The 16,598-nt window shown below is 40.1% G+C and overlaps 1 protein-coding gene across 13 annotated transcripts in view; it reads left to right on the top strand.

Moving 5' to 3' along the window:
- The window catches only part of EZH2 (enhancer of zeste 2 polycomb repressive complex 2 subunit), a 63,504-nt gene that overhangs the window by 32,251 nt on the left and 14,655 nt on the right, over positions 1-16,598 (top strand). For 5 of the 13 annotated variants that reach the window (XM_047695257.1, XM_047695250.1, XM_047695253.1 and 2 more), the window contains 5 exons: positions 5,849-5,965; positions 9,024-9,144; positions 9,941-10,081; positions 11,041-11,143; positions 11,648-11,826. In XM_047695257.1, the coding sequence (XP_047551213.1) occupies positions 5,849-5,965; positions 9,024-9,144; positions 9,941-10,081; positions 11,041-11,143; positions 11,648-11,826 (661 nt within the window). Of the gene's footprint in view, positions 1-2,314; positions 2,494-5,848; positions 5,966-9,023; positions 9,145-9,940; positions 10,082-11,040; positions 11,144-11,647; positions 11,827-16,598 lie in introns of all 13 variants that reach the window. The other 8 variants (XM_047695259.1, XM_047695248.1, XM_047695246.1 and 5 more) reach the window with 4 other exon arrangements.

Below are 16,598 nucleotides of genomic sequence, written 5' to 3'. Positions count from 1 at the left end.
GGCCAAGTTTCTGTTGTTTATATTTCATAATTAACTGTTAGGGTGTTGGATCTGTTAAAATTAAGTTGAACTGTTTCTTAGGATTTTTAAGGACTTTGTATATTATTAAATATTCATTTTTTAAATCATGTTTTACAGATTCTTACCCCCCATTCCCCACATTTTGATGTTATTTCTGGTATATTTTGATTTATAGAAGTTTTACATATTTATATAGTCAAATTAGAATTTCTTTTGATTTCTGTGTTTCTAAAGGCTTAGAATGTGAAGATTATATAAATTACCTTTGCATCTTTCTGTTTAGTTGCTTTCACTTATCAGGAATTTCCTTTGGTATAAACAATGAGTGAGGATATGGTTTTTAGTATTTTTCTGTTTAGCTTTCTAGTTGTTACAGGGCTATTTAGTAAATAGTGAACAGTAGAAGCAGTTACAGATCTTTTCTGTGGGGCGCCTGGGTGTCAGTGGGTTAAGCGTCTGCCTTAGGCTCAGGTCATGATCTCGGGGTCCTGGGGTCCAGGGATCAAGCCCCGCATGGGCCTCCCTGCTTAGCGGGGAGCCTGCTTCTCCCTCTCCTGCTCCCCCTGCTTGTGCTCTCTGTCAAATAAATCCATAAATAAATAATCTTAAAAAAAAAAATTTTCTGCAAGAGTCAGGAGATGTGGCTGACCTGATCGGTGGTCCCCGATCTACCCCCTGAGCAGATCTACCCCCTGAGCCGGGACTTTGTGCTTCTCGGAGGCCTGGTGCCGGTGTCGGCTCTCTCCAGAAATTGCGCCACTGCTGCCCTGTAGCTTTCAGCCCCGTCAACTCACGGAAGCTTCGGGATGAGCGAGCTGCTGCGGCTTATGGAAGCGGGGGCTTCACGGTATTCCGTCTCCCATATGTTAGTTTTTGCTTTCTTTTGTTTTTGTTTTTTCAGGGGGCAGAAATGATCTCATTTTCCACTCCTAGGGCTACTCTTGAATTAGGTATTCGAGTTTGCTCGACTCCGGTTAGCTGCGTCCTATGCCATTTGGGTGTTCTGTAGTTTGACCAAAACGTATGTACGTGGCTCTCGTTCAGTTTCTGGTTTCCAGTTGTTTTAGCAAAACTGGCGTTTGTAGATTATGATTATGGAGAGTGATTTAATACAGCCCCTTCTGACCCCAGACTGCATTGGGTTTTCTCTGTGCATTGGGTTTTAATAAGATTCACTTATTATATAGGCTGATGTATTTATGGTTGCTTTCATTTGATATTAGGCTTTTGAAATTAGGAGGCAGGGAAGAGTTTAAAGGGTCTAAACTTGCTGAAATTGCATTCCAAATATTCTGTGTTCTATGTTAAATGCCTGTGTGTGTGTGTGTGTGTGTGTTTTCTGGGAAGAACTGTAAGAACTGGCACTTAGAGGATTTTTGTCTTTCTGTGATGCTTACGTGAGCTCAGAAGCAAGAGCCCTATGTTGCCGGTCGAGGTTTTCCTGCCAGTCTGGGATGGCTCTATAACATACTTAACAACAAAAATGGAAATAATTGAGAATCTGGTTATGAGCCACTCTTTGATTCCTTAGCCCTGATGCCCTTGATCAGCTGCTTGTATTAATACGTCTGTGTCGTGATCTGATGAGAAATTTTTCTTCCTGTTGTTTAATTCTCATGTCTTCTATTCCCCTTCTCCTAATCAGCCTCCGAGACCTGGTTAGGGACTGATTCTGTCTAGCTTCTTTTCATCCAAACTTGGTATTTACTCATTCTGGTTTTTTTCTTTAGGACTTCAATCGGCATAGAAGCAGTCAGAAATTAAATTATATGCATTGTCATTTTCACCAGAAGGGCTAGCTTAAGATTTGGATGTGGTATCTTTTCTCTGCTGGGATTTTGAAGAATAGAGGCAGTTTCAGAAATCATCCTCTGCTTTTCTTTAGAGTTTGGGTGGCAGTTGGTGCCTTCTTTCCTTACCCCTTAGCTGTAAGATGGTTCCTGATGGTTATTACTTGGAAAGGCTGAAGGATATTAGACAATATCAACAGTGCGTTGTGTCTCTGGCATGAATTAAATGGACCAACCAGTATCCAAGAATATTTTTAACTTGGCTAACTGACTGTATTTTTTCCCCCCACTATATGGAAGTTGGACTTCACCCTTCTGATGTTAAAGATCGTTCAGAGACCAGATGTCCATGGCTATTTCCTTTGGGATGTCCCACTGTAAAATGGGGAGTCATACCGACCTCATAGGGTAGTGGTGGATTTTAAAGAAGTTAACTTTGGTAAAGTCTCTAGCACAGTGCTTGGCACATAGTAGGTGTGTTAATTTCTTTCCCTTCCCTGCAGGCCATTCACCTGCTCTTCCCTCTACGATTTTCCATAACACAGTTTTTACTTGGAACCAGCCTTCTGCCAAGAGTCTCACTTTGGTTGTGTCCTCCTACAACTTCTATTTTTGGCTTGACTTCCCTCTCCAGCTCCCAGTGGTCCAGCCACACAGTCGCCTATTGTACCAGCTGGTTGATGTAAGTCTATCCATCCTCAGAGGAACCCGGTCACTTACCAGTAAGCTGTGTTTCTCTGAAAATGTAGCATCCTTGATAACTAATAGGCTTTTTTCTCTTCTTTACCACTGATGATGAATCACCTGTAATGACTTCCTTGTGTGATCCTCAAGTAGGAATGAGAATTGGAGAATTTTATCCATTGATGTAGGTCTCCTAGTGAGTTCCTGAGCCCAGGACACTTGCCCGATCAGGTAAAATGCTTTGGAGACCCATGAGGTCAAAATCCTTTACAGTATTGTGATATGAGACTTAATTACATAAACTGTCAAGGATGATACATTTTCAAAGAAAAAAAGTTACTGGTAAGTAACTGGAATTTTTTGAGTAATTTTCCTGTTAAGTCAATAAATAAGAATTCCCAAACTTGTTTTACCAACAAATGCTTTTGCATTTGAATATTATTTCATAAATGAAAGGAATATGGTTATTAGTTAAGGTTAATAGTTCAGGAATGGCTTAGGTTTCTAGAGATACTATGTAGATAATGAGGTGGGTATAGGCCTTCCGTTTTCTAAGTAGATGCTCTCTTAGCGTTACAGAGAAATTGGAGTGAAACCTCCCATTAGGCAAAATCAGCAAGTGCAGTCTGTTCATTCCAGAAACATTTTTTGAGTGCCTACTCTTTTTTGAGACACTGTGCTGAGTATCGTTGCGAGACAGAGAAAACCACACTGTCTCAGCTGCTTTTGCCCTCAGAGAGCTGATTTCTGGCCCCTTGGTGACGCTGGTGGGTCTCAGGGTTGAGAGGCTGGGGTCTGACAGGTGCGGGGTTGGAGACAGTACTGAGCGCTGCAGCCTTTGCTGTCTCATTTTTGTGCTTCTCTAAGTTCTTTCTCTTCAGGGGCAAAAATCACTGGACCTCATTCAGTAGCTCCAGAGCATTTTCTACATCCTTAGAGCAAACAGATGAAGTAGAGTCCCTCCTGTCTCGTAGTTGAAAGGAATAGTAAGCTGTCTAGCCTTAAGTCTGACCTTGGGTTCAGATGTTAAGTTCACAGGTGGGTAAGTCAGAGTTGGAGAGGCAACACGCTCTCCTTCCCGCCCCAACCTCTAAAGGAGGCTAATCTTCAGAATTAAAGCCACAATATTAATTTACTCCCCTCCAAGTGTAAAAGAAAACCCCCAAACTCTAATTTTTTTGGTAAGAAATTAGTTACTTTGTATTTAAAATCCCTGGACAGTGTATACTACTTGGTTCCGTAATTATGAAGAGCCCTGACCCCACAGTTAGGCAGTTAGGTGGGGAGGAGCGGGGTTGACGTGGTAGTAAGAGACTTGGTAGTAAGAGGACTAAGAGGAGGGCCTGGGAGAGAGGGCGTGTGGCTGGCAGCAGCCCGGGCGCAGCTGTGCGTGGTCTCTGACCCTCCGAGCATCTCAAGGGCAGGGCGCAGCCCAGAGATGAGGCGCGTGGGTGTTGAAATCAGACTTAGGCTTCCATCCTGGCTTGGTAACTTCCTACCTTTCTGACTAGGCAAGTTATTTAACTTCTGTGAACCTCAGTCTCCTCCTCATTTGTGGGGTTGTGATGCTGGAGGCTGAGAGGAGCAGTGGTTAAGATGATGTCTACAAAGCACTTAGCACAGTGCCTGCAACATAGTACGTGCTCAATAAATGTTCACTGCTATTACTGGGTTATTGGACGGATGGATGAAGAACCGAATCAGAGATGAGAGCGCGGAACAGGGAGGGATGCTGGCTCTGGAGTTTTAGTGGACCGTACACACCTTCTCATTTACTTGAGCTGTGAGCTTTCTAGTATTATTATCTTTATCTTGGCCCTTTTGGAAAGCAAATTAATGGATTAATCACTGTCACAGTTCTTTCTACTCTTATCTTTAAACCTTCACTTCCACCAGGAAGGAACTGTTTTGTTCCGCAGTGACTGTGACCATGGCAAGATTGTCCCGCTGGCCTGATGAGATGCTGAGGGCCAGGTGTGGCCTGTAAGCCAAAGATTTTCACTGTAATTTCACCAAATCTAGTCCTGCTATTTTTAAGACCTCTCCAATAAAAATCAAACATTTAATAATTACGTGTGTGTATATATATGATTTTTGTTTCGTTTTACTCCTTCAATTCTTCTTTTTACTCTATTTTCACTCATTGTAGCTTATGAATATATGTCCGAGGGTATTTTTGAGCAGGTTCTTGGAAGCCTTATGATTGGGTAATGGTCCTCTTTAAGAAAAGCTGGATTCCTAGACAGTATAGAAAGTGCTGTGGTCCTTCGGGTACAGATTTTTACCGTATTTCATAGAATCAAAGATGCAAAATTTTGAACATTTTAACATCTGAAGCTGAAATGCATCTTAGAATTGCTGTGATAAGAAAGCATTATGTTACAGTTTGACTGGCAACATTATTTTCTCACTGATACAGAAAGTAATGGAATGCCTTGAAATTGAGGTCATCACAGGTTGGATGAAATACGGTATTTCAAGAGAGTAGATGCACTTAAACATTCTAGAATACGGTATTGGTGGCAATATGTGTAGTGGGTAAGAGCGGAGGCTCCAGAGTCAGGCTTTCTTTCTGGGATGAAATTTTAGCCCTATCTACTGCACGACTTTGGGCCAGTTACTTACCTTTTTTTCACCTGAGTTTTCTCATCTGTAAAATGGGGGCTAAGAATTAGTCCTCATCTTACAGTGTTGTCAAGAGGACAGAATATGATAAGACATGTAAGGTGTTTAAAATAGTGCCTCGCACATAGAAAGTGCTCAATAATGCTAGCTATTACTATTAATTTAGAGATTATACTTTTGCAGAATGGATATGAACTTCTTTTGTTGTGATTGAAATTCAGATCTGTTACTACCCTTCATTTTTGTTTATCATCTGGTAATATCAGTAAATGATGCTTGGGCTTTTTAAAAGGGAGGATAAAGATAAGAAAGATGAACCTAACAGTTTTCATATTCTTATTAAGTGAGATTTAAGAGGCATATTTGGTATATATAATATTATTCCACGTGGTTGAGATCTAAAAGAAATTAAGCATCGAGCTAGGAAATTTATAGTGAGTTAACCTGAGGCTAGCACATAGTGTTTTTGATTCTGGTTGATATTGGTAAGTATGGGAAGGGTTCTTGGAAGCTTTTGAAAATTTGCAAAATCTGAAGCATTTTTTTCACCTTAAGTAAAAGAAAGTAAGAAGGAGAGAATCCCTCATGGTTGTTAGGAACCTTGTTGTCTTAGCTAAAGGAATATCCTTTTCAAAATTACCTAAGTACGCAGCATCCCTTTATAATATGTTGACAGCTTAAGGTTGTCTTTTAATTCTTATGAGTCAATTTTATTTTTTCTGTTCTAGTGTTCAGTGACCAGTGACTTGGATTTTCCAACACAAGTCATCCCATTAAAGACTCTGAATGCAGTTGCTTCAGTACCCATAATGTATTCTTGGTCTCCCCTACAGCAGAATTTTATGGTATGTAGATCATGCGTCATCTGCTTACTTGATAATAACTTATTTTAAATAAAATACAATTTTCTTGTCAAGGTGAATAAAAAATAATGTAAGTAAAAAAAAGTTATCAAAATGATAACACTCAGGGATTTTTTTAAACCGATATATATTTTTTAATAAACCTTTATGGTGTTGCTCTTTTTCTAGTCTTTCCTAGTAAAAATATTCTCTAAAGAAGAGTGTTAAGCAGAAATCCTACCTGGGATTAAAAATATGTTTAAAAGATGAAGCTTATAGTTCTTATGCTTGAAAAGGTCAGTCAGTATTCTGTAATTTCAGTCTGATATATAGGTTTTATAAATTGAGAACTTTTGTTGAAGCGGTTTTAGGCAGCATGTTATTAAATGATAATGTACATTATGAAATATTCTCAGGACTTCTAAAACACAAAGTTTAGCATATTTCCACAGATAAAACTGGCCCAATAGCTTTTGTGACAAAATGCTGGTATTTAATTCTTTATAGAAGTAGGATGAAGGAAGGTGAAACGAGAAATTTGAGTGCTCATTCTTGACTTGTGTTGTTAAGTAAAAAATATGTAGTTTTATTACTTACTTGATATGTAAAATAAGCTAGAAGTGTTGGTAGATGGAATTGCTTACTGTTGTTGTTGTTGTTTTTTTTTTTTTAAGCATCTTCCATGAACTCATAACCCTGAGATCAAGAGACATGTGCTTTACCAACTGCCAGGCACACATCGAGACTTTTTTTTTTTAAGTTATTTATTATTATTTTTTAAAGATTTTATTTATTTATTTGACAGAGATCACAGGTAGGCAGAGAGGCAGGCAGAGAGAGAGGAAGGGAAGCAGGCTCCTTGCTGAGCAGAGAGCCTGATGCGGGGCTCGATCCCAGGACCCTGGGGATCATGACCTGAGCCGAAGACGGAGCCTTTAACCCCCTGAACCACCCAGGCGCCCTAAAAGACGTTTCTAATGTCTTTAGTAACTAAAAGATTTTATAGCGAGGGATTAAAGACAAACTTCAGATGTTCTTCTATAATTGCCTCGTATGTTTAAGGCTTCTTGCAAAAACATTTAATTTAAGAATTATATTGCAAGAGCTTATGGGAGATTTCACATTTTCTTAGAGTAAAATTCTGAAAGGTTATAGTGTTTAATACTGTTTAGAATTATCTGTGAGTTTTGCTGGTCACTGACCAAGGCAAATAAAGCAGACTATCTTTATTATGATTAGGATATGTTTTTTTTTTTTTTTTTTTTTTTTTTTTAAGAATTTATTTATTTATTTGACAGACTGAGATCCCAAGTTGGCAGAGAGGCAGGCAGAGAGAGAGGAGGAAGCAGGCTCCCTGCCAAGCAGAGAGCCCAAGGTGGGGCTCGATCCCAGGAGCCTGAGATCATGACCTGAGCCAAAGGCAGAGGTTCAACCCACTGAGCCACCCAGGCGCCCCTAGGATATGTTTTGAGGGGTAAAGTTTACACCATACAGTTAGGAAGACAAAATAGCCAGTTGTGACTTAATTTTTGCTTTTATCCAGAAAAATTAACATTCCTAGTTTAAGTGGGATTAGTGAAAGTGAGATGTGCAGACTGGACTCTTTAGTTGTAAGTTTGGTTCTTTCTGGATAGATCAGGGCATTAAAATCTCAATTTTAATTTTATATCCCTTATGCACTTTCCCTCCCAATTGTCCTTTTCCCTATTCATTTAAGATTCTGTTGTCTTTCTGAACTTTGCAATTGTCCTAAATTTGTTACCTGGGGATTAGTTGAGATTTTCCCCTTCTCTCCGTTTTTCCCGCCTGCTGCTATGTGACGGTCCCCTGTGTGTCTCGTGGCCTTTTCCTCGTGTATTCTTTGCTGTGGATCGTGCGCCCTGCCTGAGGCTCCTACGCTGGCCGCAGCTGCCACGTCCTCCTCTCCTCTTAGCCAGTCCACTCTGTTTATCAGAATTTTCCTTCTAAAATTCTCCTTTTAACTAAGACTTCTTAAGACAGATCTGTCCTTGCTTAAGTCTCTTCAAATATGGACTTCAGAACCCTCCAGTCTTGATCTATCGTTACTCTCTTTTTTATCCTTCATTGAAGATTCTCTCCCTCCCGTGCTCGTCTGCGGACGGCCCCGTGTGTGCTCAGTTCTCTCTTCTCCCGAACTTTTCCTTAGGTCGGCTCTCTCGGCTGAGGTAGTGCCTTCTTTTTCTCCTGTTGTCTTCAGAACCTTCATAAGCTCATCTCTCCTCTTGCTTAGCATGATCAGTTTTTAAAAAAAATATTTATTTATTTGACAGAGAGAGACATAGCGAGAGAGGGAACACAAGCAGGGGGAGTGGGAGAGGGAGAAGCAGGCTCCCAGCTGAGTAAGGAGCCTCTTGCGGGGCTTGATCCCAGGACCCTGAGATCATGACCTGAGCTGAAGGCAGAGGCTTAACCATCTGAGCCACCCAGGTGCCCCCAGATGATCAATTTTGATAGGCATCTTTTTCCTGTAAGCATTGAAATATTGTATGTAATTGTAGAATGTTCTTATTTTATGTATAAGAGCAAATCCTTTTGGCATAAACTTTATGAAACTCTATTTTACATCCCCTAGATTTTTATTATATTGAAGGTCTGAATAACTAGATCATCGAGTGAAGTTTAGAAATCCTTATGTTATTATCCTGTTATATGGCTATATTAAGTGGTTTTGATAAACTATTCTAAGACACTGGGTGTATCTTCAAATTGATTGGTCATGTGGTAATATGCAATACTTTTTCCTTTCTTGAGGTACATAAAATAATGGTAAGTTTTAATGATTGATGACATGTCAGATTAGGTGAATAGCATATTTTTCTTAATTTTTTTTCCTATAAACTGTTTGATTTCTGAGATAATCCTTATTGATGGGAGGGCTCTTTATTTTATATTTTAGAATTTGCTGTCTATTAGTTTAGATCTGGAGAACTGAGTAGAGACATCTACTTGGGAAAAAAATCATAGTTTACATTACACTGATTTAAAAAATACCTTGATATTTAGGATAAGCCTGCTTTTAAAATATATTTTTTATTTTTAGGTGGAAGATGAAACTGTTTTGCATAACATTCCTTATATGGGGGATGAAGTTTTAGACCAGGATGGGACTTTCATTGAAGAACTAATAAAAAATTATGATGGCAAAGTACATGGGGATAGAGGTGAGCCCTGTGTTTATTCTCTTGGAAAAAGGGGCCAAAGAATTGAGAGATATTTTGAATTTTTTAAGTATAGGTATGGAAAAGATTTTTAATATCGAAAGTAAGTTTTTTGACTGGCCTGGGCCTATTTTCAAGCCTAAACATTTTGATGTTATCCCTAACTGTTTTTAAATTGAAAAATCATTTTTACTATTTGAAAATGATGCATAGTTGGTTATAACATAAATTATGAGGCCAGTAACATGTAAATTAAATAGACTTGTTTGGGTGTTTGTAGGTTTTAAGATTCCTTCACGGTAAATTAGGGTCAGGGCCCTGCTTGCGTGACGCGTGGGCTCCAGAAGGCCCTATGCTCAGAAGGACGCCCCACTTAGCTGCCACAGGACCTACACTTCTGCCACTGCGACCACCATGGGTTTCTGTCCCATCCCGGAGACCCCAACGAAGCATCCAGCAGGAGGGCGGCGTGTGTAACATCATCACCATCCCTTCTCTCCGGAAGAGTTGTTAGGAGGAGGCTGAGGCCACAGTTAGTTTCTAGAGAATTAGGTTGGAGTAGCGGGCGCTGGAAACTTGGGGAGGGTGTGATGAAAGAGAAGGTACCAGGTGTTGAAGTTAAATTCCTCCTAACTTTGCCTCAGGCCAGTCTTAAAAATGATCTCTTGCCTCCTTTTAATGATGTTCTAGTGGTAATTAATAGGCCTGGCTGTTTCTTCCAGGTTAGAAAAGGCATATGTAAAATGTTGTCATCACCACTTTCCTCTGTATTTCTGATATTTGACTTGATGAATTTCAGAATGTGGGTTTATAAATGATGAAATTTTTGTGGAGTTGGTGAATGCTCTTGGTCAGTACAATGATGATGATGATGATGATGATGGAGATGATCCCGATGAAAGAGAAGAAAAACAGAAAGATCTAGAGGAGAACAGAGATGGTATGTCTGTGTATTAGGCTTGTGTGTAGCCCTGACAGCATTTTTCAAAAACAATAAAGTACAAACAGATGTTAATTCTTCCTTTCTCTTTTTCCTTTTCTGAACTAGCATATCAATAGTAATAGAATCAGAATGAGAATATCATTTGTAACATTTCATCCTGTAGTTAGGCATCTTTATTTCCTTTGGCTGACGAAAGAACTTACTCGGTTTTTGGGATTTTGCTGGGTGATCATCGAAATCATCATTAGGATATAACCTGTAGATCACTGACTACGTGTAAGTAGTGAGTGTGCCAGTCGCTCTCTGTGCTCCGCAAGGTGGCTGTTAGTGTCAGATCTCTTTTGTAGTTGGAGAGACGGGCTTAGTGCAGTTAAGGAACTTACTTAAGACCACGCTCTTGGGGAGAAACAGAGCCCAGAACACTATGATGGTAATCCCTCTGACTGCTTGAGAGTTTTAACCCCTACACTAGTGAAGTCTTATCAGAAAAATAGAGGACCCCACACCCGAGCCCACAGTCGGTGGAGACTCGGCATAGCACGTTATTAAACAGCGTAGAAGAATGGGGAAAACCCGCAATCTGAAGGAAGCGTAATGGTTACGTAACAGGCAGTGATCATGTGGTTCCTCTCCTTGGCTTGTCGGTGAAGAAACAGACCCCAGTGGATAGTGGCCAGGCGAGGTCACAGACCCAGTGGGTAGCAGAGCTGGGATTAGAACCCGTGTCTTCGGCCTCCCGGTGTGCCTTAAACTTTCCATATTTGACTTGGAGGTTTTTGTTTGTCTGGCTCACCAGCGCTCCGTGGATACGTATGACACGTGTCAGAAGTAAGTGAAACACAGAGTCGATAATTTCTTAGGAAATCCGCTTTGTTAGATGTAGTTGTGTGGAGAGAAGGAAGGATTGAAAACTTGTTTACTATGATTTTTTTTCCCTTTCATATTTCCCCATTTAGATAAAGAAATCCGCCCACCTCGGAAATTTCCTTCTGATAAAATTTTTGAAGCCATTTCCTCAATGTTTCCAGATAAGGGCACAGCAGAAGAACTAAAGGAAAAGTAAGATTTGTTCTTTTGAGGCGGTCTTGCCTTGTATGGTACGAAGCTCAGCATTTTGGTTTGTCAGAAACGGAACTGATGTAGCTGGTGAGCCCTTGGGCCTCCTCTGTTGACTGGCAGGGTTCTCGAAACCCGGCGTCTGTGGTGCTCTCCTCGCGACAGTCGCCTTAGGCACAGTAAACACATGACATCATTGACGGTCGTACGCGGAGAGGGGGAATTTCTCCGGACCCTTGTAGAGACGTTGGTGTCACTGACGTTTATTTTCATTAACATGGTAACATTTTTCATGATCTGGCTCCTACCTGTGAACTTGATTCTCGATATACCATGCATAATTTTTAATTGGTTTTTCATCTAAATAGATTATTGTCGGTTAGACCTTTCCTTTTGTGTTTCGGGCAAGACGAACACCACAGCCAGTACCCGGCCCCATTCGGAAACTGTCTTTTCGGAGTGGTTTTGGCCCCACCTTCACTTGGCGTTTTTCTTGGTTAACGTTAGGTACAAAGAGCTCACCGAGCAGCAGCTCCCCGGCGCGCTTCCTCCGGAATGCACCCCGAACATAGACGGACCAAACGCTAAGTCTGTGCAGAGGGAGCAAAGCTTGCACTCGTTCCATACGCTTTTCTGTAGGCGATGTTTTAAATACGACTGCTTCCTACATCGTAAGTGCAATTCCTGTACGTCTTCATTCTTTATCTTCGTTGTGGAATCACGGCTCAAAGCAACTTGGAAAGTGTTGTCGTTTATTATAACTAGAATTTACCATTTAATCTGGCAGTGATGATTGAAAAATATGTTAGGATCAGAGTATCGTTCTTTTGTACTTTGTTGCTTGAGGGCTGCTGTGAAGTCTGGCACGTGTTTAATTTGGACCACGTGCCTCCCACGAATTTGGATTACAGGTCAGTGGTTTTTCCATAAATGCTAACCAAGCACTTGTTTTGTAATAAAGCTATTTCTGTGAACCGATAGCTGAGAGCAACACTGTGATATTGATGAACAGATTTTGTTGAGTAAGAAATTGGCTGAAAAGATGCTTATATGTTTTTGTCTATTTAGTGGTTTGTTTGGTTTTTTTGGGGGGGTCCTCTGAGTAAATTACTTTTAAAAATGTAGTCTGCATTTGGGGGGCAGTCTGGGTGGCTGTCGGCCAAGTGTCCCGACTCTTCACTTTGGCTCAGGTCGTGGTCTCAGGGTCGTGGCATCAAGGCCCCCATCTGACTCTGCACTCAGTGGGGGGGTCTGTTGGGAGATTCTCTCTTTCCCTCCGTGTCCCAGCCCCCCAACTCCGTGCCCCTCACTCTCGCTTTCTCTCAAAAGAAAAAATCTGCATTTGAATACGAGGAAAGCATAAAATGCTGTTAATGAAATTTAAGTATGTCACATATAATACTGCTTTATTTTTCTGACATTGCTGGGGAGTGAGGTTTCGTAGGAAATTTTCTAGGTAACGGGAACTTTTTAAGCACCATTGAAAAAGCACCAACTACTTTTGAGGCTCATTATTTTGAAAACATATTTGATATCTCCTTGGTCTCCTAAGCAGAGTTTACTTAATAAAGGTTAGCTTTATCCATGTTACAGTTTAGGGCGCCCATCTCTGTGGCAAGGCCACACTCTCAGGGACTTCTGACCTGGGCCAAGTTGTTCCCCCCTGTGCTGAGTGACCCTTTCGCATTCTGTGGCTTTTACAGAAGTTTCCCCCTCATTATCCAGTAGCACCTCTTAATGTTAATTAGCCCGCACATGCGGTTATATCTTGTCTCATTATGAATTTTTGCTCTGTCTGCTTTCATGTGCTGCATCTCATAATTTGTTGTGTGATAGGTATCTTGACCTGGAAATGGTGTGTGTGTGTGTGGCTTTAGTGGTGTAGCTACCTTTAATTAGAAAAATTTGAAGTAGATTTTCAGAATTATTATACTTCCCGTGTCCTTGCTATTGTTTACCTCCTAGTCTCAGTGATTTCGTAGCCGTAACAGTCTCTGGTGCCAGCCACGTGTTTTTCCAGCCATCGGACAAAGATCAAATATCTTTCTTGGGCTTGGCAGTGTTGTCTTCACACAGCCCTTGAAACAGTTGCCTTGAATTGCATTTAATTCGCCTTTACACACAGTCGTTGTAGAAACTATGTCCAATTTTTATTAAAAATATTATAAATTGCCTGCAGATACACGATAGCAAAAAAGGAATTGGGTGGACTCTCGACTTGGCAGTCTGTAAAACGGCCCCTTTCATTTGTTTGTAGATGCAGCGTCTCTTGTGTCTTGTTACACAGATGAACCAAAGGAAGTAAGATACTACTTTTAACATGAATTATTTTATTGTGATCTTCAGATTTGAGTAATTTCTGTGAACCTTGAACCTGATAATTACCTCTTTATTCAAGCTGGGGAGAAGAAGACAATTATTCCCTTTACTGAAGTCTGCTTCTGTGGAACGGCAGGCGGCTCACTGCAGCACTTGGAGAGCAGGGGTCCAGCAGCCGCGGTGGCCCCTTCTCCTTTTCTGGACGCTACAGCCAATCTCTTCACGATTTAGCCTTGATAGATCCCATAGGGATTCATTGCTTTCCATGAACTTTGACAAAAACCACACACCGTAGGTTTTTCCTAAGTAAGATGAGTCAGTAAATACATTAAACATATATTAAAGATAGCATTTTGTGCTTTCATTTTGTTTTTGTCTGTGTGAGAGGAGAATAACATAGTAGCACTTCATAAGCTTGTAAGGATTCAGTTTATTGCTCAGTGTAATTTACGCAGAGTCAAATAACTCAAAACAGTCCCCGGCTTGTTTTTGTCGTCATTGCTTACAGCAGGTTATCACTCACGTGATGCTGCATTTCAGAATGTAGTAAAAGGTACCAAGTGAATTCTCCCTGCCACTTCTGCCCTCCCCCATAGAGTTTGCACCTCACTTATGCCGTTCAGCACCAGTTTTTTCTGACAAAATGCAGATATTCTTCTTTTTCTGAGTGTCCTATTCAAAAGGTGCCATACTTTTCAGGCTCTTCCCCATTTCGACTAAGTACATATTGGTCAGTATTATTCCTGTCTGGAGAGCTGCGTGGTCTTCCGCTGTAAGAGGGGGAGAACTTACTGAGCTGATTCCTGAGGGTCAGCATTTGGATTGTTCTGTGCGTCACACGCTAATGGTGCTACAGTGAGTCACCTTGGCTGTACCTGTACATCATTTCCCACAAGTGCAAGTTAACCCAATGCCCAGTGTTTAGGTAGGCTTCGTTGTTTTGTATCTAACATTGGGTCGCTGGAATTTATTCTGATAGAATTTTTGATGCACCCCTCCTCCCCACCTCCAAGGCTACTGAGCCGTTTCCATACCTTTTACTGGAAAGTTCCCTGTTGGCTGCCCTGCCCACTGCCTTTGTTCCCCATTACCATGTGTGCTTGGGTCTCTTTTCTTTGCCTTTGTTCCTTGAGTCATTCTGTCCAAGAGGCTTTATTCAGAGATCTCCTGGCTATTCTTGCTTATTTTTAATGTAAATTTTATAATCTTAAGGTTGTCTAATTAAAAAAAAAAAAGGTCTAGTAGTATGTTTATTAGAATCCCTTTAAATTTATTAATTACCTAAGTGAAAACTGATATTTTAAAATGAGGATTAAGTATAACTATATGATCAAGTTACCTCTTGTGTCCTTTAATAAACTCAAATTTTCTTCCTGTAGCTCTTGTATGTTCTTTCTTTTTTTTTTTTTAAGATTTTATTTATTTATTTGATAGAGATCACAGTGGGCAGAGAGGCAGGCAGAGAGAGAGAGAGGAGGAAGCAGGCTCCCTGCTGAGCAGAGAGCCCAATGCGGGGCTCGATCCCAGGACCCTGAGATCATGACCTGAGCTGAAGGCAGAGCCTTAACCCACTGAGCCACCCAGGCGCCCCTCTTGTATGTTCTTTCTTAAGATGATTTCTAGGTATTAATGGCTTTGTTGCCTGGCTTTTTCTCTTTCAGTCTTACATATTTTATACCTTGATACTTTACTCAGTTGTTCTTGTTTATAAGAGTTTCGCAGTGGATTCTTATTGAGCTTTCTAGCTATGTAAGTAAACTATCTGCAGTTACTAATACTTTCTGTCTTTCCAGTCTTGTTGACTTTATTTTCTTGTCTAATTGCATTGGCTTGTATCTTCAGTAGAGTGTTAAGTAACATTGGTACTAGTAGATACTTTTTTTTTTCTTCTGGATTACTTTTGAAAAATTATCCCCTTCACCCAGGTTTTGAAATTTATTTGTATAAAGTTGATCTAAGTGTTCTAATGATTCTTTTGTTCTTAAATGTTTCATTCTCTCATTTTTCTTGATGAGCTCATGAAGTGGCTTCTTTTGCTTTATTTTGAAAATCCGTTTTGTGTATTTCCCCCTCAGAGAATCAGCTACTATATTAGGTTTGCTGTTTTTCTCTTTATTAATGTGATTTTTGCATTGTTTTCATTCTTTCCTCTTTTTTTTTTTTTTTTTTTTGATGTATGTGGTTAGCATGGGTTGAATTGTCTCCAGAGTACTGTTTCAACCTCTCTTATGTTAGTATGTTTGGCATTACTATAATTTATAAGGAATTTTAAAGAATATTCTGTGTTCCTTTTTTAGCTCCTTGTTTAAGGGAGAATTTTTTAAACTTCTGGGTGAAAAGGCCTTTTTTGGGATGTTTTATATATTTTTATTATTTCTGTGTGGTAGCCTTACTGATAATAGGTTATTTAGATGTTAGAGTTGACTACAGTTTTTATCTATAAAGAAGATGTTTTGATGGTAAGGGTTTGGCAGTTATCTTACACAGAGCTTAGTATCTGACCATGGATCTTTTCTATTAGAGGGACTTGTGTGTTCTAATGAACCTTGAAGGACAAATGGCTTTGGTTTGGGAACAAATCCCACTTTGTATTCCAAATAACTTTGAGACCATGATCCATTTTGTAAATTGGAAACGGGTTGTTCTGCAAACTTGGAATCATGTAATTTCTTTATAAAAGCTTCAGCCTAAAATGGGCTGCCTGGTGGGTCTTTGACACTTGTTAGAGGAACTGGGGTCAGCTCCTGAACTGACTGTAAGGTAACACATTGACAGAAATGTAACGCATTTCTGATAGGGAGGGAGGGCAGGCAGGCTGGGAAATTAAGGCTGGGAAGTTTTATGTGCTTAAATAGGATCAAAAGTAGAATCTTGGAATAAATGGTTTGCTACATTTTCTATTATCTGTATGGCCTACAGAGGAATCCATTTTAAGCATAAAATCCAATTCTGTCTGTTTGCCATTTCTGATATTATGTAAAAAGTCTGTTCTTTTTGGAATGTGTATTAATGCTTGTTGTAGAGGTTTTAATATTTTAATGGTTAGACTTTCAGAAACAGTATTCCAAAGTTTGTAGTTGATGGTTGACTTTTTAAAAATTTATTTCAGATGAGTAATGATTAAAATTCAGACCTACAG

The sequence above is a fragment of the Lutra lutra genome, chromosome 11 (assembly GCF_902655055.1).
Source record: "Lutra lutra chromosome 11, mLutLut1.2, whole genome shotgun sequence".
Classification (NCBI taxonomy): domain Eukaryota; kingdom Metazoa; phylum Chordata; class Mammalia; order Carnivora; family Mustelidae; genus Lutra; species Lutra lutra.
The sequence above is the reverse complement of the archived record's forward strand: the minus strand, read 5'-3'. Positions and strand labels throughout refer to the sequence as shown.